At 43.0% G+C, this 27,472-nt stretch overlaps 1 protein-coding gene across 1 annotated transcript in view; it reads left to right on the forward strand.

Moving 5' to 3' along the window:
• The first annotated feature begins 22,451 nt into the window (after window positions 1-22,451).
• Window positions 22,452-27,472, forward strand: part of Prickle2 (prickle planar cell polarity protein 2) — a 332,035-nt gene continuing 327,014 nt past the window's right edge. Inside the window, exons 1-2 of the mRNA XM_035448437.1 lie at window positions 22,452-22,493; window positions 23,160-23,245. Coding sequence (XP_035304328.1) covers window positions 22,452-22,493; window positions 23,160-23,245 — 128 coding nt within the window. The remainder of the gene's footprint in view (window positions 22,494-23,159; window positions 23,246-27,472) is intronic.

Consider the following 27,472-nt stretch of genomic DNA (forward strand, 5'->3'; position numbering starts at 1 on the left):
CTCATTAAGAGGATTGTAGTTTTATCCACTTTTCTAGGATTTATGGGCCCCAGGGTGCTTACAATGGTTTTTGTTAAACATAACACCAAAGTCATGGGCCCAAGGTTAAGGTTAATTTTGTAAAAGCAACAGTGTTGAAATCATGATGCCATAGATGACTTAAGGAACACACACAAACATACACATACGGCATGTTTTCTCCACTCTCCTGTGTGTGTGTGTGTGTGGGTGTGTGTGCTCATGTGCACACCCGAGTGCCCATGCAAATATGTTTGTATTGTTTATGTTGTTTTAGTTATATGAATCAGATTATACATTAAACTCTACGGTAGACATTCAACGCTACATGTCCAGGCTGATGAATGAGAAGTCTTGAGTGCAGAGACCCACAGTGAGTCAGAGAACTAGAGCCCAGCACTCCCAGATCTTTAAATCTTTTTTTAAAATATGTCCCCAATCCAGAATTAATGTAGGTTGTCTTGTTTTTAAAATATTAACAACTAATCTGAGATTTTTTTTTTTTTAAAAAGAGTAGTTGTGAATCTGCCTTAAAGAAAAAGTTCTGAGTGAGCAACTGTTTCCTAAGGAAGTTATGTGGCTGATGAAGATTCATGAAAAAGATGTAAACTTGAACAGGCCACTGGCTAACAAGACTACCCAGTTCCTTTAAAGTTTAAAAATATTTGAGCCAGCTGATAATAGGGTTCCTCCATACTCTGTGCTTCAGTCTGTACTCCAGGTTCCTACCTTGAGTTCCTGCCTTAGCTTCCCTCAGTGATGGAGTATAAGCTGTAAGATGAATTAGACTGTTGCCACCGAGAGTTGCTTTTGGTGACGGTGTTTATCACAGCAACTCAACGAGGACAACATATGTTCATTAACCATCTATTGGGATGTTAAGGAAAGAACATGAGATGTGTAGGAAGCGTTCTTCGTGCACAGAATCTCAACCCTTTCAGTCCTGTGATGCTGAGGAGCCCTGACCTTCACTGAGCTCTGCAGGGGATACCAACTGAGGTTTTATGAGCCCTTGTTTGTGTCTCAGTATCTTCACAGAAGGACATCAGTCCTGGTGGGTTAGGGTCACCCCAAGACTTTGTTTTAGGTTACCTCTCCAAAGATCTTATTATCAAATAAAAATGCCTTAGTTACTTTCTTATGTAGCCATGAAAAAGTGCTTAACAGAGGCAACTTAAGGCAAGAAAGATTTGTTTGAGCTCTTGGTTTGAGGGTGTAGCCTATCATGGTGGGTAAGGCAATGTAGCTGGGTGAAGCTTATCATCATGGGTAAGGCATGGTAGCTGGGTCTGCTCATGGGTGTGGCAGCAGGAGTATGTGTTGTTCAAAACTGCATATAGGGAAACAGAGGAGCCATCTCCACTGGGAAGCAGGGACAACCTATAAGCCATAAGCCCACCCATCACCCTACTTCCTCTAATGAGACCCCACTTTCTAAAAGTTCTACAACCTCTCAAAACAGCCCAAACAACTGGAGACCAAATGTTCAGGCATAGGAGCCCGCCCACACAGGACATGTCACACTCAATCAAACCATATCATTCTGAGATCCTATGGACTAGGTCTTTAATATATGAACTGGGGCACACATTCCATTCCACAACAGAAGCCATTCGTTTTATTTTTCACTGATAGTACCTCATTATCATTGTTAGTATTGGAGTGGCTGAGAGAGGTCTCTTGCACCCTGGAGCCAGAGTGTGTGGCAGGATGTTGAAGAACGTGAGGGTGTGTCTTTATCTCCTGACTCCCATCAAGGCCGAAGCAGCTTTCAGCAACGACAGCCCTTGCCAAGGAGTAAGGTGGTGACTTCACACTCTGTGCTTCAGCATTGACGCTTTAGAACACAAGAAATGGCAATGCCCCTATTTTATTTGGCATCATTGCTTCTATTCCCCTGCTTTGATTCAAAATTACATGGATGTAAACAAGTGGCCTTATTTATCACATCAGAGATGGGAAATAATCTCAAAGGCCAATAGAGCTTTTGGTATAATAGGATTTTCTGTGTACTTTGGGAACTGCTGTAGAGACATTGGTGATGTGAGAAAATACACATGATGGGAGAAGTGAAAACAAGAGCATTTTACAGAGAAATATCTATTGCTTTGTTCTGAGCTCTTAGAAAGTCTATTATGTGTCCATTTGTCTTCAGACTCCTGTGTTTTTCTAAATAATATATTCTAAAAGAGTTTAAGTTACTGATTTCTCAGTGAAATTACATACTTTAAATTTTTCTGCTTTTCTACTATTTTCTGTTTTCTAACTCTTTTTTCTCCATTTTTTTTATTTGAGTTAGAAACAAGATTGTTTTACATGTCAATCCCAGTTCCCTCTCCCTCCCCTCCTCCTCTGGCGCCCACCCCAACTAACACCCTACCTATCCCATACCCTTTCTGCTCCCCAGGGAGGGTGAGGCTTTCCATAGGGCGTCTTCAGAGTCTGTCATATCCTTTGGGATAGGGCCTAGGCCCACCCACGTGTGTCTAGGCTCAGGGAGTATCCCTCTATGTGGAATGGGCTCCCAAAGTCCATTCCTATGCTAGGCATAAGTACTGATCTACTTACAACAAGAGGCCTCATAGATTTCCAAGGTCTCCTCTGTTTTCTAACTCTTAAAATAAAGGGAAAAATTAAAATTAAAATCTGGGCACACCGTCTACAATGAATGTCCTTTACCTTAATATCAACCACAAAGAAATGCTTTACTCTCATTGGGATGGCAATTGTAAAATCAAATCTGGACTAGGGAGGTGGGCTCAGTTGGAAAACTGTCAAAGCTTGAAGATCCAAGTCCCTCGTACACATGTGTCTTAGTCACTGTTTGATTGCTGTGAAGTGACACCCTGACCAAGGCAATTTAAATAAGAAAACATTTAACTGGAGACTTGCTTACAGTTCCAGAGGCTTAGTCCATAATAATCGTGGCAGGAAGTATGGTAGCAGGCAGGCAGGTATGGTACTGGAGTAGTAGCTGAGAGCTCACATCTGACCACCTGATCTTCAGTTTGGAGGCAGAAAGAGTAAGACTGTGCCTGGCATAAGCTTTTGAAACCTCAAAACCCACTCCAAGTGACACATCCTCTCCAACAAGACCACACCTCCTAATCCCTCCTAAACAGTCCACCAACTGGGACCCAAACATCTAAATACTGAGTTTACGAGGGCCAGTCTCATTCAAATCACCACACCATGTCTGTGATGCTAGCACTTCTATAGTGAGATGGAAGACCAAGCCAAAACAATCCCTTGAAGCTTGTAGACCAATTAGCCTAGTGTACACATTGTTGAGACCCTGTCTGAAACATGGTGGGAGGCAAAAACCAACTCATGAGGTTGACCACTCACATGTTTGCAGTAGCATACACTCACCCACAAACACACACATAAATACACAATTCTTAAAAAGCTTAACTTACCATTTTTCCCAATATATTTCCTAGTATCACTACCTGTATTTTAGAAGTTTCTTTGTGTGGTAGGAATGAGAAGCTCTTCTCTCCTCTTTCTTTTCTTATGGTTCTCAGTTCCTATTAAAGGGGTTATGGAGTGAACTTGGAGAAAAGCTACTATACCACAGATCTGGAAAAAGAGTAGTAAAAATAAACAAATGGACTAGTTTAGTGTGTCCAAAATATCATCCAAGCTGACCTAAAAAGAGACAGGATGTTGCTTCTCTTTCTCTTTATCTGAGGCCTCCTTTAGGCACACATCTTTTTAGAGAAGGCTTTGATTGGTTAAATGACTCTACAATGCATTATTCTACAAGGGAGGCTCAGGAGGAGTGTGCTGTCAGGCCAGTAGTGCCAGCCCCAGGTGTCTTTGGTGCAAAAACCTCAGCATGCCCTGCAGGGCTATTGTGAAGGTCAGGGCTCCAGAGCATCACAGACCTAGAGGGTCCTGGGCTGGGATCCTGTGCTTGAAGAACCCTTTTGACACTGTTCATGCCCTTTCCCCTTAACCTCCCAATAGGCAGTTACTGAATGCGAGTTGTCCTAGTTTGGTTTCCCGTTGCTGTGGCAAACACTGTGACCAAAAGCAACTCTTGCTGGAAAGGGTTTATTTTGTCTTATAGCTTATACTCCATCACGGAAGGAAGCTAAGGTAGGAACTCAAGGTAGGAACCTGGAGGTAAAACTGAAGCACAGACCACGGAATAAGGGTGCTTATTGGCTTCCTCTCTGTTTTTCTCAGAGCTTAGGCTTTATTTATTTCGTTTTTTATGTATATATGTATGTGCTTAATGCATGTGGGCAGGTGCCCATGGAAACCCCAAGAGGGCATTGAATCCCCAGGAACTGAAGTTCCAAGAGGTTGTAAGCTGCCTAGTATGGGTTCTGGGAACCCAGGTACTCTACACTAGTAAGAACTCTTAACTGCTGATACATCTCTCCTGTCTACCTTTCCCCCCCAAATTTGTTTTGAGAATTTCATACATGAGTACTATATTTATCTCATTTCCCCTCCCTCTGCCAACACCTTCCATGTCCACCCTTAGTCTTTCTCAAATCCATATCTTCTTTAGTTACTATTATTATACATATATCACCTATTATAAAGCATATATATGTATGCACATCCTATTGAGTCCATTTAGCGTTGTTCCTATGTCGGTGTGCTTGACCACTTGGGTTTGGGTAATCTATCAGACAGCTTGTCCCTGAAGGAAATTGATTCTCCCTTTTCCAGTAGTCACCAACTGCCTGTAGCTCTTCATCTAAGGGTGGGACTTTGTAAGATTTCCTCCATCCACACAGGTATGACAACTGGTGGTATCATTATGCAGGTCTTCTTTAGACAATTTTATTGTTCAGATTTGTGGGTGCAACATCCTTATCATGTCTAGATACATGCCATCCAACATGCAGTTCTGGTCCTCTAACTCTTACAATCTTTCTGTGGAGGCTGGATTGTAAATGTAGCAACTGTGACTGGACACTCAACAGTCATATATTCTATTCTCTTCATCTGGACCAGTTGTAGATCTATGCATTAGTTCCCATCTGCTAAAAAAAAGACTTTTCTTTGATGAGGGATGAGATCTATATCTGTGGGTATAAGGAGAATTATTTAAAATGCAGTTAGAAATCATATTGACTTTGGAAAGCGACAACAATAGGGTCTCCCCCAGAGTTTGTGGCCTTTCCTGCTAGGAGTGACTGGCTAAGTTTGCAGTTCCAGGCAAACTGTTGAGTCAGTCTTAGGTTCAATTAGACACTTGTTGGCAACTTTGAAGATAAAAATGCCACAATTGTACCAATGGGCATATTTTGTCAGGCCAGTCAGTGTTGTGGTTTGCAGGCTTTACAGCAAACCTGTAGGGGGAAGGGGTACTTTTTCTCCTTTGCAGCTGGCATAATACCTCGTCAAGCAGGAGACTTCCAGGTCACTTCCAGCTTGATTCCTCCAAGTTCTATGTCTGATGTGTGTGATGTCTCTGCAATAGGGTCTTACCTTCAGTTTCTGGAAGGCAACCAGGGGCAACAGCAATAGGCTATATTGTTTTAGGGGTCTCTTGAAACTCCCTAATCAACAATTCCAAGGGAAGTTTTCACTGTCTGGCACTGGCATTTTTACTAGGTAGTCTTTGGCTGTTGGGGAAAGCATTATCACTGCGAGCGAGAGAGAGAGAGAGAGAGAGAGAGAGAGAGAGAGAGAGAGAGAGAGAGAGAGAGAGTGCCAATGTCCATGGGCCAATCTAATCTGTATAATTTTTCACTTGGGATTTCCTATTCCCAGGTGGCTCTATGTTTGTATCTAATTGACAGCTAATGCTATGACACCTGTACAGACACGGAAAATTGCCTATCTCATGAGATAGCCTGTTTTACTGTTAGAAAGCAATGACTATTGTAATTCCCTTTTTGTATAGAATTTGGATTCCTTCACTAGTTGAAATATTAGACATGGGGTCATTTTGCTAGTGTAACCCAAGTAAATCCCAAGACCCGGTATGGTCAAGTGTCTCTATTGAGTCATATCTTCTAAAGCAAAAATGGATTGCAACAGAAACTTGACATACGGCTTCAGAAGAATGACACATAGCATCCAATTTGTAACCTTTTTAGAATTTCTCAAGACCATTTTACTTTTTCTTCTTGAGCTGTTCAGAGCATCTCACCCACTGCCCTCACCCCAGATCTCTCTAAGAACAGCCCACAGGGCTTTTTATTTCATTATCTCTCACCTGCACTCACTCTCAGCAACACGGCTGATCGATTGGCTTTTTTTTTTCTTTTCTCTTATTGCTTGTTCTTCATTCTGGCTCCTTCTCTACCATTCCTACTACACACGCTTTCTACAACAAAGGAAAGCCCACAAAATGCTTAACAAACAAAATCTTGCCCCATGCTTTTCTACTCTAACAGGGCTCATTTCTCTATAGCCAAAATCCTGATTTTGTGATATTTTTTAGAAGATGGGAACTAAAGAGAAGTGAAGTTGATGTCAAAGACAAAATTCCCTTTATTGGATAAGACTAGGGAGGGCTAACAGTGGCTGCCTGGCAAATGAATAACCCTTGTCTTCATCCCAATATTGACTTCTCCATCTGCCCCCACAGCTCACAGGCTGCTCTACAGTGTATGTCCTCTTCAGATCATTTTAACACTCAGTTATTTCAAACAAAACCCATCGACTACCAGCTACTGTCTATATACTTTTTTTATTCAGCTCCTACTCTTGTTTCCACCCTCCGGGAATATCTCTACCTGATTACCATGTTGGGGAATATTAAACAATACCGTTTTGTGCACCAGTGACTTGGAGTGAAATAACTACTGCAGCACTCTAGATCCTGGTCTGCTCATGAATTAATGTTGGCCTTTGATCGCAACTCTATCTGCTGTGTGACACCCAGTTACACAACCTCACATCAGCTTTCCCCTTCTGTAAGTGGAGAACCATAGAATCAAACTCAAAGTGTCATGAGAATTAAGTTTAATTAACTTGGGTGTTTTTCAAAGTGAAAAAACTAATTATATACATGACCCAATATTTCCAATTTTATTTCTTTTTTACCACTGTTATCTGTAGGGAATCAGAAGAGGAGGGTGATTTTGTCAGGAAAGTGTATCAGGGTTCTCTAGAGGAACAGAACCAATAATAATATATAAATATTTATTTACACATGTGTATGGGGGCTGTAAGATTGGATTACATGATTGGAGGTTAGAGAATCCTGTGTGCACACTGGTGAGGCAGAGAACCCAGTAATTGCTTAGTGCAGGATGAAAGCCTCAGAGAAGGGGACCAATATTGTGATCCCAGTGCAAGGCTGACAGTCTGGATGCTTCATGGAGACTCTCTGGAATGCATCCCCACGGAAAGGATACAGGAAGACCACAGGCTATAGCAGCAGCCATAGGTGTTCTCTGGAGGAATGGCTCTCACAGGCTGGCTTCCTGTCCATTTGTTTTACTCAATTCAGGACACCACTGTAATAGACAGTGCTGCCCAGGTTCCAGAAGGGTCTTTCCCCTCTGTTGCTAGTCCATATTTTGGTCCTCTCTAGGAATGTCCTCACAGACACAGGCAGGAGTGCACTTTACCAATCCCCTAGACATCTCTTAATCCAGTCAAGTTGATGACTGAGATGAATCATCATAGACAGGAAAGAGATCTGGAAAACAACTTAGAGCAGTTGTGCCCAGGAGCCAAATTCAACCCACCACCTGTTTCTGTAAAGCTTCAATGAAGCATAGTCACGCTTACTTGGTGATGGCTGCCTTTGCTGAGCTGAGTCGTGATTAAAAACAAAAAAACAAGAAATTGTATGACCCATAAAGTCTAAAATATCTCTTCATCTGGCCCTTTACAAAAAATTCTTATCATCGTTTGGCTTAGAATATAAAGATGAAATAGCTTTTCTATATGACCCACAATGATGAGAAGTTTAATCTTGCTTTTCTACCAAATAAAGTTGTTGACCATTGTTTAGGAATTCCTGTACCTAATGGCTGACCTCCATTAATTTTTGAAGTCTTTGCTTTTCTATCAAGAGGTAACATCCATGAGGCTCTAGCAAGAATGAGATATGAGGGCTTGGGATGTAGGTCAGCAGTCTAGCACTTGCCCAACGTGTACAAGGCTTTGTGGTCAGTTCCCAGCACTATGTGCATCAGCACATACTAGGATGAATTATTGTCCCTTAGAAGCTTGGCTAGTTCTATGAGGAATGTGGCAGGTGGAGATGAAACAGCATTGCCCTTCTGCCCAGGCTACTGCCCTGGTAGTGATGCCAGGTCTGTGCTTACATTGCCTAAGCACAGATTGGGCATTTTTTTCTCTCCAGTCATGCAAGCCATGACTCAAGTTTTTGAAAATGACATTAATGGTGGAATAAGTGTGACACTCTTCACTAATTCTCCACCATTTCCTCTTCCTTACCTCTAGGTTAGGTTCATACCATCCAGCGGAGAACTCTAGTGTTTAGAGCAAGCAAACTAACAGAACTTTCTGGAATAATGGAAAGCTTCTATTCTGCAATGTATTATCTAGTACCATTTAGTTGCATGTAGCCAATATGATTGAGGAAGTGAATTTTTTACTTTTAGTTCATGTAACTGAATAGTCACATGTGACCTGTGACTAGCATATTGGACAGTGAAGCCCTGGGTGATGCACATGTAGGCACCAGTCACAGTCCTGAATGTCTTGGTAGAGCTGAGCACTACCTCCCTGCTTCCTCCCACCCTCTCTCCAGCACCTCCCACACTCTCCACCTGATTCATTGTTATAGGTGTAAAAACACACCTTTCTTTCTGTAGTTCTGTGGAATTTGGTTTTCTTTCCTTTTCTTTCTTTTTAAAATACTTTTTCTTGTTTAAATTAGAAACGAGCTTGTTTTACATGTCAATACCAGTTCCCTCTCCCTCCCCTCCTCCCCTGTCCTCCACCAACCCCCATCCCATCCCCTTTCAGCTCCCCCGGGAGGGTGAGGCCTTCCATGGGGTATCTTCGAAGTCTGTCATATCATCTGGTCCTGGGCCTAGGGCCTCCCATGTGTCTAGGCTAAGAGAGTATCCCTCTATGGGGAATGGGCTCCCAAAATCCATTCACATCCTAGGGATAAATACTGATCCACTATCAGAGGCCCCATAGATTGCCCAGGCCTCCTGACACCCACGATCATAGGGTCTGGATCAGTCCTATACTGGTTTCCTGGCTATCAGTCTGGGGTCCATGAACTCCCCCTTGTTTAGGTCAGCTATTTCTGTGGGTTTCACCAGCCTAGTCTTGACCCCTTTGCTCATCACTCCTCCCTCTCTGCAACTGGATTCCAGGAGTTCAGCTCAGTGTTTGGCTGTGGGTGTCTGATTCTGCTTCCATCAGCTACTGGATGAAGGCTCTAAGATGGCATATATGGTAGTCATCCATCTCATTATTGGGGAAGGGTATTTAAGGTAGCCTCTCCACTATTGCTTGGAATTAGGTTTTCTTGGGATAGCCAGAAGCCTGCCCTGACTAATACAGACCCAAATCCCAACAATTCATTTTACAAGCCCAAAGAATGCCAGAAGTCGTTGTTTGGGTCTCATTTCCAATTTAGTCCATGGCACTGATCATCTTGGTTAAAAGGCAAAGTGGACATTGAGCAATTGGCCTACTGACCCCAACTGTGAGCTATGAATGAAGGTTTTGTTTCTTCTAAAGTCAAATTCTATGATTTTTTTTTTTAAACAACCACTTTAGATTGCATATGCCCCGTACATGACAGAGAGAGAACCATCTGGTCTGATGATTTATGTATGGTGTAGAAGAAGAGCACATGAAAAACAAAAGCAGAAGTTTCATGCCCGGGAGATGAGTCTGTGCTAGAGAGGAAATGAGTTCATGTCCAGGAGCCACTGAGAGGCCAGGCAGCACTCTGCCGATTGTTTCCACAGGGGCTGTGAACATTAGTATAACATTTTTCTTGGTCAATTCCAAAGTGTAACATTTAGCTTGTCACTGGAGCAAGACCTCTGGGGGCTCCTTCTCATTTCCATCTCCCTCCCCCTCCCCTTTCTAATAGTAACTCAGAAAAGTCCTTCAAGTTTCCTTCCAAAGCAACAAGAGTTGGCATTACAAACAACGACAACAAAAACTAACAAACAAAAAAACCCAACTTTGGAACCAAAGAGATCTCCACCAAATCTCAAATGTGTCACACACCAACAAGGACAAAGTCAGTCAGTTCACCTTTCTCAGACTTACTTTCTTTCAAATAGAAAATAATAATAAACCTACCTCAAAAAATCAGTAGCAAGGATTCAGAAACACATATGCTGGCTGATAGTGGTGGCAAGTGACTTTAATCTCACCACTTGGGAGGTAGAGGCAGCCAGATCTCTGTGAGTATGAGGCCAGCCTGGTTTACATAGAGAATTTCAGGATAGCCAATGATACATAGTGAGACCCTGTCTCAAAAAAGACCAAATACAGGTAGGTGTGTGTGTGTGTGTGTGTGTGTGTGTGTGTGTGTGTGTGTGTGATATTGATAATAAAGAAACATTTCAAAACTAAGTGTTTGCACCAATAGAGTTCCAAGCCCCATGAATCAGGAGGTGCTTCTGGGTGTCCCTGAATTGAAGATGTGGCTTACACCTTCATTAGAATAGTCCTTCCCAAACTCTAACATGTTTTCCTATTGCTGGGAGATCCTGCTACATGCAGATTCTGAGAGATTGGATGAAACGAGGTCAGAGGGCACATGGGTGACTCTAAGGCTGCTAGGTCTCTGATATCACAGTTGAGGAGCAAGGAGTTAAACATCTCCTCTGTCAGCTATACAAAGGGGAGGGCACATGTTATGATAAATCTTTCCGCCAAAAGCCACCGAGCTCCACCACCACATGTGTGCTTTATGCCAGCCACCCACCCGAGTTAGGGCCCCAATTAATGCACAGAGAGACTTGTATTAGGTACAAAGGTTCTTGGCCAATGACTAGGATTTCTCATCTGTTAGCTTAGTCTTACTTATCATAAATCTATATATTTTATAAGACTTATCTTATACAGGATGCCTTTCGCTGGTGCCCTCTCTGGAGGATGTGAAGGGGAAAAGGGGGCACTTCCTGTTTCCTTTGCTTAAATATGAGTCTCCTTGCTATGTCACTTCCTGCCTGGATCACCACTTCTCTACTACATTTCCCCAAATCCTCTTTGACTCTTAGTCCTATCTAACTTAGTTTTATTGGCCAAACAAATACTTTATTCAATAATCAATAAGATGAACATACACAGTACATTCCCCATCAGGCACAGTCTACTGTGAGTAGCGAGGGCAAGAAGACTAGGAAAAAGACAAAGTGGAATAGAATAGTACACAGAAGCAATGTCTGGGCAGAGGAGTCCAGAAAGCCTGGGAAAAAGAAGATTTCAGCTATGGCTGGACTTTAACTCACCTGGAGAACTTTAAAAGTGATCATTGTCTGGGCCCAACACAGGATGCTGGGTCAATTCATTTGGATGGGGCCAACTGTGACATATTAAATAAAATAGCTCTCCAGCTAATTCCAGTGTGTAGCTGGGTATGAGAACTGGGTTGCTAAAGAGGCAACTTTCCCAGCTGAAAAAGAATCAGGGATTCTATGACTACAGTATCTACTTGTATACAGATATTATGTCAAAGTTGTTTGGTTTGTTTGCTGTTTTGTTTTATGGATTTTGTTTTTGTTTTGTTAGAGGGTGGGGGATTTGCTAGTTACATACGAAAACAGATCATAGTAATTGCAGGTAGGGACAAATCCAATTGGTTGAAATCTTAAGCAGTCAGATTAATTTGATAAGATTTTTAGAAAAAAAAAACACTAAATCTCCAATTCAACTGAAATCATAGAAACTTAGCCCCTAAACCTTTAGACTGATTTGTCTGTTGAGAAGCTAAAGAGTGAATAGGAAGAACGAAATCCATAATATTTATTAAAACTGGACTTACTTCTTTTATTAGACTATGGATTTCATTATACTCCATGCTTGTTGAAACTGGGAAATGATTTTAATTAGGATATATAAGCTACTCTATTCTGGGAATCTTTGGGGACAGTTCCCACAGGAGCAGTGAAAGTTAGCATAACATTTCTCTCAGTCACTTCATAAGTGAGGCATTTAGCTTGTCACTGGTGCAAGACCTCTGGGGGCTCCTGTTTTCCTTCTCCCACCTATAGTAACTCAGAAAAAATTCTTTAAGTTTCAGGTCAAAGCAAGACAAGTTGGTGTCACACTAGCTGCTTACCTACTGTGTGCATTGCAACCTACTTCTGGCTAAAGTGATCCAACATCTGATTACTCATACAGAAATTGGAAGCATTGGAAGCAAACAGATCTCCATCAAAATCCTGAATCTGACACATACAAACATGGACAAAAATCACTTGATTATTCTCAGACTTACGTCCTTCGATAGGGATTAATGATAAACCTACCTCACACAAAAAAATATTGTAGCAAGGATGCAGAAACACTTCAAGCAGGATTTTATAGAATCCATACCTCAGAGAACAGAGGGTTTGAGTCATACTCTTCCAGGACTAGTGAATTGAGGAGCCTAGTATCCTAGGTCTCTGCATCAGAGTGTCAAACAGATCAGCACAGGTGTTCCAACAAATTGCAACTGAAGAACATCATGATTTTGCTCTAAGTCGGGTTTATGTTCTTGAAGTCCAAGGGAGGACTGCCTCCTTGTGATCAGAGGCCAGTTCAACAGTGGCCTTTCCTGGCCTAGATACTCAGCTCTAGCCCCTCCTAGGATGCTCTAAGACCTTGACATGGCAAGCATCTACAAATTTTATACTTATATACCAGAATGGGGTTGACTGAGGTACCAAATAACACCGATTTGAACAGTTCCCACTAGATACATCTCCCCTTGAACCATACTATCCACATAGCCAATGTCCTGTCTGTCTAGTTTTATGGCAACTTGATACAAGCTAGAGTTATCAGAGGAGGGAGCCTCAATTGAGAAATTTGTCTCCATAAGCTGCAGCAGAAGGGCATTTTCTTAATTAGTGATTGATGGGAGGGTCTTGTCCATTCATTGTAGGTGGTGCCACTAGTGGTCCTAGGTGCCATAAGAAAGCAGGCTGGGCAAGCATGGAAAGTAAGTCATTAAGCAGCATTTCTCCATGGCCTCTACATCACCTTCTGCCCCAATTGAGTCCCTGCCCTCAATGCTTTTGATGACGAACTGTTATATGGAACTGAGTGAAATAAACCATTTTCTCCTCAAGTTGCCTTTGGTCATAATGTTTCATTGCATCAATAGTAACCCTAATGAAGACAACCAATTAATGAAGTCATCTTTCTCATGGCCCCTGTAGTGCTCACGTCTCTCTCTCTGCTCCTTTAAGAGACAGACAGCATCATCTCTTCTAAGCATTGCACACTTGCCTGTCTCTTTCTAAAATGCCCTCCATTGGCTTCTGTTTTGAATGCTTGTTTCTTAGCCATTGACACTATTTGAGGAGGTTATGGGTCTTCAGGATGTGGAACCTAGCTGGCAAGCACAGAACACAGGTTCAGGTGCCCAGCTTCCTCTGCTTTGGCATGTCTTTCAGTGCATAGCCTCTTCCATGTGTTCCTGCAGCCGCAGACTGAGCTACTCAACCATGTTTTCTTACTATGATGAACCAAGACTCCCAGGAACTGTGAACCAAAATAATCCCCCCTCCCTCCCTCAAGTTCTTTCTTTCAGCTATTTTGGTTATAGAGACACAACCATCACTTATGCACAGAGTATATACAAGTGTGTCAAATACAAAGTCTTGTAGAGACCAGACCCTGCCTCCTTAGACACATGGTAACCATCACTGGGTCGTTGACCGGGTTGTTCTGATGGGAGAGGAGCTGGACACAGCTTCTGTTAAGAAGAGAAGAAAAGATCCTGGTAGATACTGACCTCAGCTAAAGCAGTTGGTTAGAGGAAGATTTATTACAACATGGGCAATGATCTTGTTTAATGTGTGCTCTAAGGAAACACCTGGGGAGTCCTTTTTAAAAATTTCTTTTATTTTCTGAGATTATAATACAATTCTGTCATTTTCCTCTGCCCTTTCCTACCTCCAAAACTTAGCTGGGAAATTCTCAAAATGTGCATGATTGGGTCATAACTCTTACCCCAGATTCAGGTTTAATTGACCTGGAGTGTGGACTGGGCATTATGATTTTATTTTTAACTTCTCCAAACTCTTTGTAGGAGATACTGCTCTAACTGAGCTGCATAGGTGTGCTGGTCAAAGGGAAAGGAGAACCACAGTGAGGTTTGTCTTAGTTAGGGTGTCTATTGCTGTGAAGAAACACTATGACCATGTCAACTCTTACAGAGGAAAATATTTAATTGGGGCTGACTTACAGATTCAGAGGTTTAGTTCATTGTCATCATGACAGGAAATGATGGGATGCAGGCAGACACGGTGCTAGAGAAGGAGCTGAGAGTTCTGCATCTTGATCTGCAGGCAGCAGAAGGAGACTTTGTGCTACACTAAGTATAGCTTGAGCATATATGGCTTCAAAGCCCACCTTCACAGTGACACCCTTCCTCCAACAAGGCCACACCTATTCCAAGAAGACCACATCTCCTAATAGTGTTGTTCCCCATGGGCCAAGCATTCAAACACACGAGTCTATGGTGGCCATACCTATTCAAGCCACCACAATTTTCATGTTGTAATGGTATGTCCCTGTTTTTGGCCTATTTTGGGTTTTGTTTGGAAGCTTTTACTCTGTTAACTGGGATTAAATTCAATTAAATCCCCAATTCTAACATGAGACACAGAGAACAGTGGAGAACCACTCTGTAATTCTGAATTCTTTTTTATTGAGATTTATTTTTGTATAAGACTTATTTATGAGCCGGGCATAGGTGGCACACACCTTTAATTCCAGCACTCAGGAGGCAGAGGCAGAGGCAGGTAGATGTCTGTGAGTTCAAGGCCAGCCTGGTCTACAGAGTGAGTTCAAGGACAGCCTCCAAAACAATACAGAGAAATCCTGTCTCAAAAAACAAACAAAACAGAGATTTATTTGTGTATATGATTTTTTTCATGTATGTATATATACCATGTGCATGCCTGGTACCTCATCTGACAATTATCTGTGTGCATTTAAAATGTATACTTTCAAATTAAAAGTGAACCATAATTTTGGTATAAATTGAAAAATATACACATAAGTTTAAAAATCCACTACTTTACACCTAAAGATACCTTGGGGGATACAGCATTCAAAACTCAAATGAATTAAGAATTAATTTAATATTTTCCCAATCTGTGGGCTGCCATTTTGTCTTGCTGACTGTGTCCTTTGCCTTACAGAAGCCTCTCAGTTTCAGGAGGTCCCGATCTCAGTGTCTGTGCTACTGGTGTAATGTTCAGGAAGCAGTCTCCTGTACCAATTAATTCAAGGGTATTTCCCACTTTGTCTTCTAATAGGTTCAGTGTGGCTGGATTTATGTTGAGGTCTTTGATCCATTTGGACTTAAGTTTTGTGCATGGTGATAGACATGGATCTATCTGCAGTTTTCTACATTCCAGCATCCAGTTATGCCAGTACCATTTGTTGAAGATGCTTTCTTTATTCCATCATATAAATTTAACTTCTTTGTAAAAAAATCAGGTGTTCATAGATGTGTGGGTTAATATTGGGTTTTCAACTCTATTCTATTGGTCTACCTGACTATTTTTGTGCCAATACCAATCTGCTTTCAGGACTATAGCTCTGTAATACAGCTTGAAGTCAAGGATGGTGATGCTTCCAGAAGTTTCTTTATTGTACAGGGTTGTTTTGGCTATCCTGGGTTTTCCAACTTTACCCATAATAAAAAAGAAATTTAAATTAGTTGTAGAAAAATTCGACAGTTGTATTAATTCTCATTGCTGTGACAAAATTATTACCTGATTAAAGCAACTTAAGGCAGAAGTGTTTATGTTGGTCCAGAGTTTAGGGATACAGTCCATCATGGTGGTGAAGGCATGGCAACTAGAGCATGAGGCAGCTGATTACATGATCTGTAGTCAGGAAACAGAGAGAGATGGATGCTGGTGCTTAGTTTTCTTCCTCCTTTTTATTTAGTCCAGGACTCCAGCCCATGGGATGGTTCCATTCACATTCATGGTAGGTCCTCTCTGCTCGCTAAGTCTTTCTGGAAGCATTCTCATAGACACCCTCAGAGGCATATTTCCACGATGATTCTAAATCTAGCCAAGTAGACTGTGATGGTTTGAATAGGAATGACCTCCATAGACTGGTGTGTTAGAACATTTGGTCCATAGGGAATGGCTCTATTAGGAGGTGTGCCTTTGTTGGAGTAGGTGTGGCCTTGTAGGAGGAAGTGTCACTATTAAGGCAGGCTTTGAGGTCTCAGAAGCTCAAGCCTGTCTAGTGGCTCATAGTCTCCTTCTAATGCCTGTGGATCAAGATGCAAAACTCTCAACTCCTTCTCCAGCACCATGTCTGCCTGCATGCCACCATGCTGAAACTGTAAGCTAGCCCCACTTAAATATTTTCCTTTGTAAGAATTGCCATGGTCATGGTGTCTCTTCACAGCAACAAAACCCTAACTAAGACACAGAAGTGAAGATTAATAATCACAAATAGTAAACTATTCAATCACTTGAAAGTCAAACCATTTATTTTAACTATTAATACTATTTATTGTCATTTATGGGATTTTCTTTCTTTCTGTTATTTATTTATAAATTCATGTGTTTCATTTTCAAGTATAGTGGATATCTCAGATCTTTGATATGTGTGTTTTAATTACTATTTTGTAAACTGCTTTTCAAATGGAATAGTACTTAGGAAAAATGTCCCATATTCTACAACATTTTCAAAGAAAGAAGAGTGTCACTCAGAGGACAAGACACCATATGTTTGGTTGTTTAGTAAACCTTCTGAGTTTAAGTGTTCAGATAACCAGTGACTTTTTTGTCTCAGAAAGAACACTCTAGACTGTTCCTTTAGCCTCATATTTGTACTTGCTTTGCATTTACCATTTAGGGTGAGCTGGGCCAGTGTCTCTACAAAGTGCTAAGGCTTTTCAAAGAGAAGTATGTACATTGGTTGGTTCTTTTTTACTTTTTCAAAAAATGTTTGCATTAAATGCATTAGACTGTATTCATAAGTTCCAGATTATTTAATGCTTTGTGAAGTACCTAGCCTAAGTACTCTGTTCTCTATTTCAGTTCTTTCCTATTTAATTTGTTTACTGAATATATATATGTATATCCACATATATAAAATGATCCATGTATATAATATAATAATGTAATGATATATATACATTTATCTGTCCACCTATACATAAAATGATCCGTGTGTGTGTGTGTGTGTGTGTGTGTGTGTGTGTGTGAGTGCGAGAGCACACACACGTGCACTCTATGCTCAGATAGGAAAATTTGAGGAGTACAGAAAAATGCCTGGTTGGGAAGAAAAAGAAAAGTCAGTATATTCTATCACTAGGAGAGAATCCTTTCTAAGTCTCCCTGGTTCTCCATTTCCCCAGCACTATAAGTCTAAAAACCTCTTTTGCAGACTGCCACTTGTAGATTCCTGATTCCCAAGGACATCCTGATGGTACTTGTAAGTGCAGGCTGCTGTTCAGGGTTATTTTACCCCTTTTACAGCATCTACACTTGTGTCTAGTACATACCACAAATAACTGTACCCCTGGTGAGGCTGCACTTCCACACTGTTCTTCGTTCCCGTTATAGGAAGCTCTTTATGAACACATCTTTGAGGTTTTCTGCAGGTATGCTGGCACAGCAGGAGAAAAGCTTCACTTGACTAAAAAAAAAAACCCACAGATTTCTATAAGAGAAAAATAGAAAGCCATACTAAATAATATAGGGACCTTTATATAGGTTAAGGTGAGGGGAGACACACAGAGTTTGCTATGCCTGATCCAGATTTGATGTTTAAAAAAACCCTCAAGCATCAAGCGCATATTTCTCAACTTTAGTTACTTATATTTTCCTGATTATAGAATGAACATATGTTCATTACAGAAATCTATTTCAGAAGCAGGAAGGAGAAAAATGTTATGGCTTCACATCAATCCACTCTAAGGCATAGTGCATGTCTCTCCTAACCAAAGCTACTCTGACTTGGCTTTGGTTTTCCACTTCACATTTCAGCAAAGACCCTAAAGCTAACAATTGTATATGAAGATTTTTTCATGTTCCATTAGTAATCACATTGCCTGAAGAGACGAGGAGGGAACACAGATCAAAGACTCCAAATGCAAAGAAACAGCAAAAGGAAGTTGCCCGGGTTTTGCATCAGCTGATGGAAGGGTCTTCCTTCTTTCTTCCCTTACTAAACTTCACCTTCCTAAACAGCAGAAAGTGACTGGTGAGTAGGCAGGGAAGATCTTATAAGCCACAGGACATCTGTACCTCCCTGGTGGAAACGCATCCTTAGGGGCATAAGAAGAGCTTATAAAAATATGCCTGGAGAAAGCAGGGGTGTACCAGGGCCTAGTGTTGGTGTATTATGTGATACTATTCCTGGGGAGACACGAACAAATGTCTGCTCACCCTAGATCAGTAACTAATGACAGACCGAGGTATGAATATCAGCACAGTCCAGTTTGGTGAGCAAGAGTTCTATTGGGCTCACCTGGAGGAATATGGATGAGGCATTAGTTCCAGGAACAGAAATGACTCAAAAGCACCAAAAGCCCACCCACTGTGTGTAACAGCTCACAAATCTTGGAAATCTGGAGCACATTCACAGCCTGCAGGCAGTTTAACAGGTAAGAGTGTCCTTTCTAGGACACTTGTGCAGCTCAGATTGTCTAAATGTGTTCCCCAGCAGTCTTTACTATTTATATATGCCCACAGAGGGAGGAATCTAGTGAAACTGGTCAGTTTCAGGGACTTCCTAAAGTCTTTGGGTTGTTTACTTCATTTGCTTCCCTGCAAGATACAGTGTATCATGTCCATTTATGTCCATTTAGAACAGCCTGTATTCTTCCTCCTTCCTAACATCTTAATGCTAATTTCTGCCAAGCAGAAAGGTTTTACTCTCAAAGAAACTACTACACAGCAATGTGGTTTATTCTGGTAACTCATGAAGTTTGCTCACATTTTTCTTGCATCTCCTCTTTGTCCAAACAACTTAAGTTTCATAGAACCATATCCCCAAAGACACTATTATTGCCTTATTCTTTACCAGCCACATCTATCCAGGAGCAAGACATGGGACTGGGCACCTTCCAGTAGTTCCTGTGTCTCCTTTCGGGCAACCAGAGGAAGGATTAATTTCCTCAGGACACCTGCTATCCATCGCCTGGAAACTTACACAGCACTAATGCTCCTACTGTGTTGCCCTAAAAAGGTTGTGCAACTAAAATACACAGAGATAGCATCCATAATTACAGCATCAATGCTATTCCTCATAACCTTTTCCTACAGGGCAGAGATGGTTATACAGTAACTCTGCCAAGGTCCAATGAGCATCTTGCCCTGAGAAGTTTCCATTATTAACCTCACCTGACCCTTCCCTTGCCAAAACAACTAAAGCTACTGCATTACGTTTAAATCTACAAAATATAGTTTTATTAATTCTTTGAGAATTTGATATGTGCATATATGTATTTTGAGCTTGTTTACCCCCATCCTTCCACCTCTTCCCATTTTGTATTCCCTGTGTACTATTCATAGGTGTGGGGCCATCTACTGGATCCTGGTAGACTTACTGAAGGCCATACCCTTAAAGAAAATTGACTTTCTCTCCCCCAGAAGCCATCAAATGCCAGTAGCTCCCCAGATGGGGTGGGAGATCATGCAGCCCTCCCTTCTCCACATTTGTCAGATGTTGATTGGCTAGATCTTGTGACAGTCTCACTCCATATACCATGGCTTACTCTCCGCAACTACCACCAAACATGATAGTGGATGGTCACCACTTAGATCAATGAAATAGAAGATAACCAGTCTTCTGTGTCTGAATTTCAGAACATTTGGCATGTACGTGTGAGAGTGTACATGTGTGTACATGTTCAAGTGTGTGCAGGTGCTCTGCTATCTTCTCTCAGATGTTATCGTCTTTGCTTTTTGAGACAGGGTCTTTCCTTGGTCTGGAACTCACCAAATAGGCAAGGCTGGCTGGACAGTGCACCCCCGAGCTTTTCTGCTCCCACATCCTAGCTGAGTTTACATGTGTGTTCCCCTACACCTAGCTTTGGTTTGGCTTTAGTTTTTAAATGTGTGCCCCAAGGACTGAACTTGGGTCCTTATACTTGCACAGCAAGCACTTACAACTCAGTTCTCACTGCTGCCCTCTGAGTTTTCAGAGCATTTTCATCAGGGATAGATGAATGTGAGGTAGGTGAGGCAGGGCAAGATAAAGCAAGATTCTGTGGATATTTTTATAGTGATTTTGATTCTCTGGTTATGATACAAAAATATTTGTCTCAATTGCTGGATTTGTTCTCTGTAAATTTTGCTCCGGAGACAGAGACCTTATATGCCTCCTCTTAGTTGCGGCCCAGAAACCAAACTGTACTGTATTGTCTTGTTGGAGAAGATGGATGGCTAGTAAATGGAGGAGGGTGTTTGAGTTGTGTCCTGCTATTTATTTGACTTTGATAGATGGGTACACTGGTTTTGCCCCCCACTTGCTGTACTATCCCAGGCAGAGATGGCTTTTTTCATTTAATGCCAATGTCCCATATATCAAATGCTAAGCTAGATAGTCACCTCTTTTTAAAGAGCGATAAGAGGTCTTCTTTTGACTTACAGTTGTATCTAGAGTGTGCAAGCACTGTGTCAGTGCTGACACAAAGAAGACAATGGCCCTTCTGTCCTTTTGGTTTGGTTGAGAACAGATAATTTCAGAGCATGCTTTGTATGACATGAATGTGTAAGAGACAGAATAGTAGTTGGTGGAGAGAGTTCAACGGAAGTGTTATTTGAGCTGAAACATCAATGTCTAGTGGACACTATAGCCTGTGTCTCTTAAAATGACATTCTTGTTTTTGATCCCTAATCTTCAATGAGCCCTGAGTTTCTGCCTGTCACAGCTCACATGTCTTGACTCATCCTTCAACCACACTATCAGATAAAGATTCCTGTTACATCTTTTTAAATAAAAATATTGATAGAAGGGCCTGGCATGGTGGCACACGACTTTAATACCAGCACTTGTGTCTTAATTAGGGTTTCTATTGCTGTGAAGAGACATCACGACCATGGCAACTCTTATAAAGGAAAGGAAAGCATCTAGTTGGGATGACTTACAATTCAAAGGTTCAGTCCATTATCATCATGACAGGACATGGTGGCGTTCAGGCAGACATGGTGCTGGAGAAGGAGCTGAGAGTCCTACATCTTGATCCCCAGGCAACAGGAAGTGAATTGAGACACTGCGCATATCTTGAGCATAGGAGACCTCAAAGCCTGCCCACAGAGTGACACACTTCCTCCAACAAGGCTGCATGTGCTCCAACAAGACCCTTCCTCCTAATAGTGCCACTCCCAATGAGTTTATGGGAGCCAATTATATTCAGACTACCACAACTCAAGAGGCAGAGGCATGCCAACATTTGTGAGTTAAAGGCCAGTGTCTAGTGTCTTCTACACAGGCCAACCAGGGTTACATAATGTGATATATATGTACATACATATATATGTATATATATATGCATTTATATTAGTTAGACACATAGATTGATAAGACATACAAGTTTAACTAATGTTGAGAGATCACTAATATACTGTTGAAGAAGAGTTGGAATGAAGGTACGTGGTGTCATTCTCTGCATATACAATTGACAAGCATTCAAAGAACAAATACTATATTGCAGGTTCCGTACATTTAGAGAGGCACAACCCATTCTCTTTCCAACTCTTTCTTTCTCTAAGTCATCAACCAACTTTAATGCATGCTAATTAGATTTCAAGGAAAGCTTTGAGGAGTCATGAGACTATTCTATGCCGTGATTGTGGTGACGGTTGCCTGAATGTATGAATTTCTCAAAAAGGCCAGAGCTATGCACTAAATAGGTTAACTTTTACTCCAATGTCACTTAAATTTTAACGCAAAAATCTCTCATCTTTGCATCTCCACCTGACATCTGTGAACTGCCCCTTGCCCCTAACTTCAGGGACCAGGGTGAGCTGAAGAGCTTTCAGGGGCTGGGCCAGCCAAAGAGTTCTCCCCAGTGGGCAAGGAAGCAGGAGAAAGGAGAAAGTGGCCTCAGATGGTGCCAGAGAGGATGGGACTGGCTGGGGGAGGGCGGGGAACACGCGGAGAGGGGAGGGACCAGCCGGCGGGGAGCGAGCTGCAGAGGGAAGGGAGGAGGGGAGACGTGCTCTCCCGAATCAGCCGGGACAGCTAGGCGGAGACCGCCCGGCTGACGACCGCGCCGGCCCAGGCCACCCGCCCTCCCGGTGGCTGCAGCGCGGACACATCTAACCGACAGCGCTGTGTGCGGGAAGCGCCCGGCCATGTTCAGCCGGAGCACACGGAAAAGACTGTCCCGCCGCTCGGTGAGTGTCCTCCACCCGAGCGGGGCCGCCCGCCCGGTCCCCACCGCCAGCAGCCAGCGCCCGGGCCCAGCCCCTCTCCGCCCCGCAGCCGCGCACCTGTGGCCCCAGGTAAGCTGGCCCCGCGGGCGCGCGAGGGGCTGGGTCCCACTCCAGGCCACGCGACAGTGCCACCAGGGACCGGGATCCTAAATGCCATAGTTCGGGGGCACCGGGGGTGAACCTTCTTCTTTACCCCTTCTCTTAAGGAAAATGGGAACCCCAGCGCCCAGACCAGACCTGGGGCTGGCTTTTGGCGTCCCTGCAACCCTCTTCCTAGGAGCCCCAGCTTAGTCCAGGGCAGCCACCAGGTGGTCCCCGCAACTCCAGGAACAGAAAGGTCTTGCTTTTGTTTCTTAGAAACCGGTGACCAAGGTGTCTGGGGGAGACAAAGCCCCAGCCAAGCCATTTCTTGGTAATTTTGTGCCCATGCTCTATAGACAGCCCACCTGGGACCACACACCCTTCTCCAGGTGGGAGAATCTGGCCCCAAGTCCCCAACATCAGCAAACAGTTGAGTCCAGTCACAGGGGCAGGGTGGGAGGGGCAGGCCTCCCTGCCTAGGATGCATCTGGGTCTTTGAAGGAAGCCTGGTGGTGGACATGCTTATGTTGTCTTTTTGTTTTGAAGTTGACCGGACTGGGTCGGATTGAGAGAGGCCAGCCATGTAACGCCTGTGGTGACCAGTGCCCTGGGTTTGCCTTGCATAAATGGAGGTAGGACGGTCTTGAATGCACAATACTGTAGGGAGGGAAATAAATACACTTTCTCCCTTTTAAGTCTATCCTGTAAGTCACATGGAAAGAATGCAAACACTGTTCCTTTAAGAGCCCAGCTACATCTGCTACAAATATTGAAGGTGGAAGTGGTGGCCAGACACCGGAGGATGCAGGAGATGCATTTTCCTGATGCCAGAGCTTTAAGTGGGAAGTGTCTAGGTAACTCAGCCCCAAACAATTCAAACCTGGAGCATGCCGGTGTTGCCAGGCACCATGGTACAGCGGGTGGAGGATTGCCTAGACTAACTGGTGTTTTCCAATTGTGCTTTCAGTTCAACCCTTGTAACTCTGGGTCCCAACCACAAATCCACCACTGCCTGCCTGTGCTGTGTCAACCCTCTTCCCGTGGCCAGATGTTTCTTATTAATGTGCCTTGAATGTTGATTTTCAGGCAGCCTCAGCTGGCTCGCAGTGATTTTGTTTGGGAGTGGAGGGATCTGGGTACCCTCCCACTGTATGTGATGGGTAGGGCCCTGGTTGGGAGAAGTTGGGGTGTGGATTTACAGACTCCTCTTGGCGATGGAAAGGTGAGTCGTCTTCCCTGGCATCTTCATGAAAGGGAAAAATTGGGGACACAGTTGACCAGTGTCATTCTTGGATTAGGGCATCCTCCCCACCACTCACAGGCTCCTTTGAAGAAGACTGTTTTGGATACAAAGGAGGAAAGTTGTCTGTGACCTCTGACCCCTGCTGTCTTTGCACATCTCAGCTTTAAGACAACTGCGGCACATGCTGGGCACCCCATGTTAAGGAAACTCCCAGCTGGTTTCTTCAGAGATGAAGTGCTTTTGTTCCCACCTCAGATGAGTCTGGCAAGCTCTCTGCCTTTGTTTCAGGGGCTTTCAAGCATTTAATGACTAGTGTGGCAGAGTCAGGCAGGCGACCTTATAAATAATGTGATTGGAGACATAGGCATTTGTCAATAGTGCCAATGCTGTCCTCAAGTAGGTGTGGCCTATGGACAGACCCTGTGGACAGGCCCTGGGGTGTCTCAGGTATGAAAGTGAGCAGGGTAGTGAAACCTCATTTTGTACAATTCAATATGAGAGACTAGCTCATGGCTTCTGTCGATCCCTTGGCAATGGAATGGAGATGATGGGCAGAGCCAGTTGGCAAAAGGCTCTGTGAGGGCGTACAGCTCAAACCTTGTTCTTCTCAGCCATGTGACCTCTGAATGTTCAGTCCCTAAGTGTCCATAGTTCTCCATTTCTCTACCTGTTAAGATGGAAGTGGCAAGGATGCTTATCCAGGGATTACATGAGATTTTGAAAATGTTGTTTGTTTATTCCAGGCCCAGAGTAAATGTGCACTAATTTCGTTGTTTCCAGCTTCCTGCTGAGGGCTGCTCAAGGGGAGATGTAACTCAATTTATTTGAGGATGCTGGATGACCAGGGTCACTATGACCTTCATGATCATAGCTTCTTAGAACTTGACATCATCTTAACCCAGCTGATTTTGTGATGGGAAAACAAGGGTTTTATTTTCAGCCCATGAAGGAAAAGAGACCTTTTCATCAAACTGAGGAGTTTTCACATGGAAGCAATTTCTCCCTAGTGCCCGCAAAAAGGCGTCCCTTTGTGCCATGAATAGGGTTTTTATGGTGTTTCCTTCTGTCCTAGACAGGAAGCTGCTTGGCTGACCTTCTTTATGCCTGATAATTTTGGGTTTTAGTAATCTTTGTAGTCTTCCCTTAAATGGCCTTGTAACCTTCTTTTACTGGGGAGCCCTAGACCGACGGTGGACATTGATGCCTGTGTAGGAAGAAGGGCTGGGGTGTCAGACACTGGGAGCTTAGAATTTGCTCTGACACGAGGAGAACACATGTTTCCTTTATCCAGGTTCCAAGTCTTAATTGTTGTGACAAACTGTATGACAGAAGTAACTTAAGGAAGGAGACGGTTTTGGAGGGGTCTTTTGGGGGAGGCTGTAGTCTGAGCGTATTCTAGCATGATGGAAAGGACATGAGCCACTCACATTGTATCCACAACCAGGAAATACAGAAAGATGAATGTTGGCATGGTGGTCCATGGGATGGTGTCTCTCATATTCAGCATGGATCTTTCCTCCTCAGTTATATTTCTCTGCAAAGAGTTGCGTAGACATACTTCGAGATACATTTCCTAGGTGACTCTAAGTCCAGTTAACTTGAAGATTAGCCATTACAAAAAACAAAAACAAAAACAAACCCTAAGACCTTCCCTTGTGAACTCAACCACTTTACTGGTCTGTGTGCATCCAGCTTGATCCCCCTCCATCCCACTGCCCACCGAGGCATCTCTTCAGAATAAGAAAGAATTAAGGTATTGCCTCCCAGCCCAAAGAGCCATGAGCTCTAGGAAGGAAGCACAAGGAAAACAAACTGCTTTCTTCTGGCATTGTACTCAGACCTGGGACTTTGAAGTTCACCCAAAATTTAGCTGGCATTTGTTCTGCGACTAGCTCTGTGTCCTTGGACGAAAGACTTGGACTCCCTTTCCGGTCCGGCTGGAAGACTCTGTCCCGCTGGAAGAACAAATATTTGAATGGCTGTCATATGCCAGGTGCTCTGGTGGTGGTGACCACTCAGCAAGAGGCAGACAATTAGGATTCTGGCCCCAATCCACAAAGAATTAAATCCTAGATAGGGCGGTTCATGCAAAGACTCTGAGGAGATGACATTTGGGTGGAGATCTAAGTGAGGAAAGGGAGGAGAATCTTGCTGATTGGGGCTGGTAAGGAAACCAACATTCCAGCTCCTAGAAACTTGTTAGGAATGTACAGTCTGAATCCTATCCACGGAGTCTGTGTTGAATGGGAGGAGCAAGGTACCTGGCTGACTTGCATGTACATAACATCAAGAGGCACTGAGTGGATGTACCTATCAGAGTGAATGGCAAAATTGTTCTTCTTACTTTGGGTCTTGCCATGAAGGGGGGAAAGATGTTTGTAAAAGGCTGTGGATCTTGTCAAAACTATTGTATTTATTACAAGGACTTTGCTGAGCGATGGTACACTTTTGTTTTTAATTATTCCCTTTTCCTTTAGGCAGCCAATGTGGATTTTTTTTTAATTTCTAATAAAAATAGGGTTCGTGTGGGTCATTGGGAAATAGGACCCACAATTCTTGTACTTTATGTGGAGCAACTGGAAGCCTAGGTGGCCGTTCCCTGCAGGTGACCTAGTGAGGAGAAAGGATCCTCTCATTGAAAGCCCCACAGTTTTCAGGCTGCAGAAAGAATGGTGCTCAGGAGGAGGAAAGAAGGCAGCTTCATGGACTATGGCTGGGTACTTAGTGCATCCACTGTAAGAGAGCTACTGGGAGCCAGTTATACTTGTATCTAGTCTTGGGGTGGGGCATGAGGATTTGCATGTAAAAGTTTGATCTCTGAATGTCTGGATAATAATGGATACCAGTAACAACAGAGCCAGATCTCCATCGTGGAACACCTGCAATAACAGGACAGACTGGTGGGTGTCAGGCTCCCATGTATAACACATCTTTTTTTACAAACTTATCAATCCTTGTGAGGCAGGTATTACTGTTTTATTGGTAAGAACAATCAAAGCTCCCAGCTGTTACAGTGGCTTAGCTATGGCCACTGGACCACCAAGAATCATGCTCATCCCCTGTGACTCACTTGCCTCTTGTGACTTAGTCTAAAGCAGTGTTCACAACCCAAAGGCTCAAGTCATCCAGCAGTTACTGGGTTCTGTTTGCTGGGCTTGGTATATTTAGCAAGTAACACACCTCCCAAATATTAAATTCAGCTTTCTGGCTTTTCTAGAAAAGAAAAAATCTAACTAATTGATAGTGTCATGTGAACCTCCCTACTTGATACTAACTGGTGGCTCTTGGGAGGTTTCCTTTAGATGCTACTGACTCTGGCTTACCATAGTCCCCAACATTCCAATTAGTTCTAGGACCTCTTTGAAAATCCAGGTTACCTGTCCAGTACTGGAAATCCCAAGTGACTACTCTCATCTTTGCAAATAAGGTTTGGAAAAAAGCAGTCTTCTCTAATACTAGCCATCCTGTGAAAATAGTGACACAACCAAACAAGTGCTTTTTGTCCTTTCTCTCCTGCTTGGCAACACTTGAATGTGGGTGTGACTATCCACTTCTTTTAGTGGGAAGGAAACTGAGTCTCAGAGACATTTAGCAGATGATGCTCCAAGTCTGCTTA

Source organism: Cricetulus griseus, chromosome 8 (assembly GCF_003668045.3).
Source record: "Cricetulus griseus strain 17A/GY chromosome 8, alternate assembly CriGri-PICRH-1.0, whole genome shotgun sequence".
In the NCBI taxonomy this organism is placed as follows: Eukaryota; Metazoa; Chordata; class Mammalia; order Rodentia; family Cricetidae; genus Cricetulus; species Cricetulus griseus.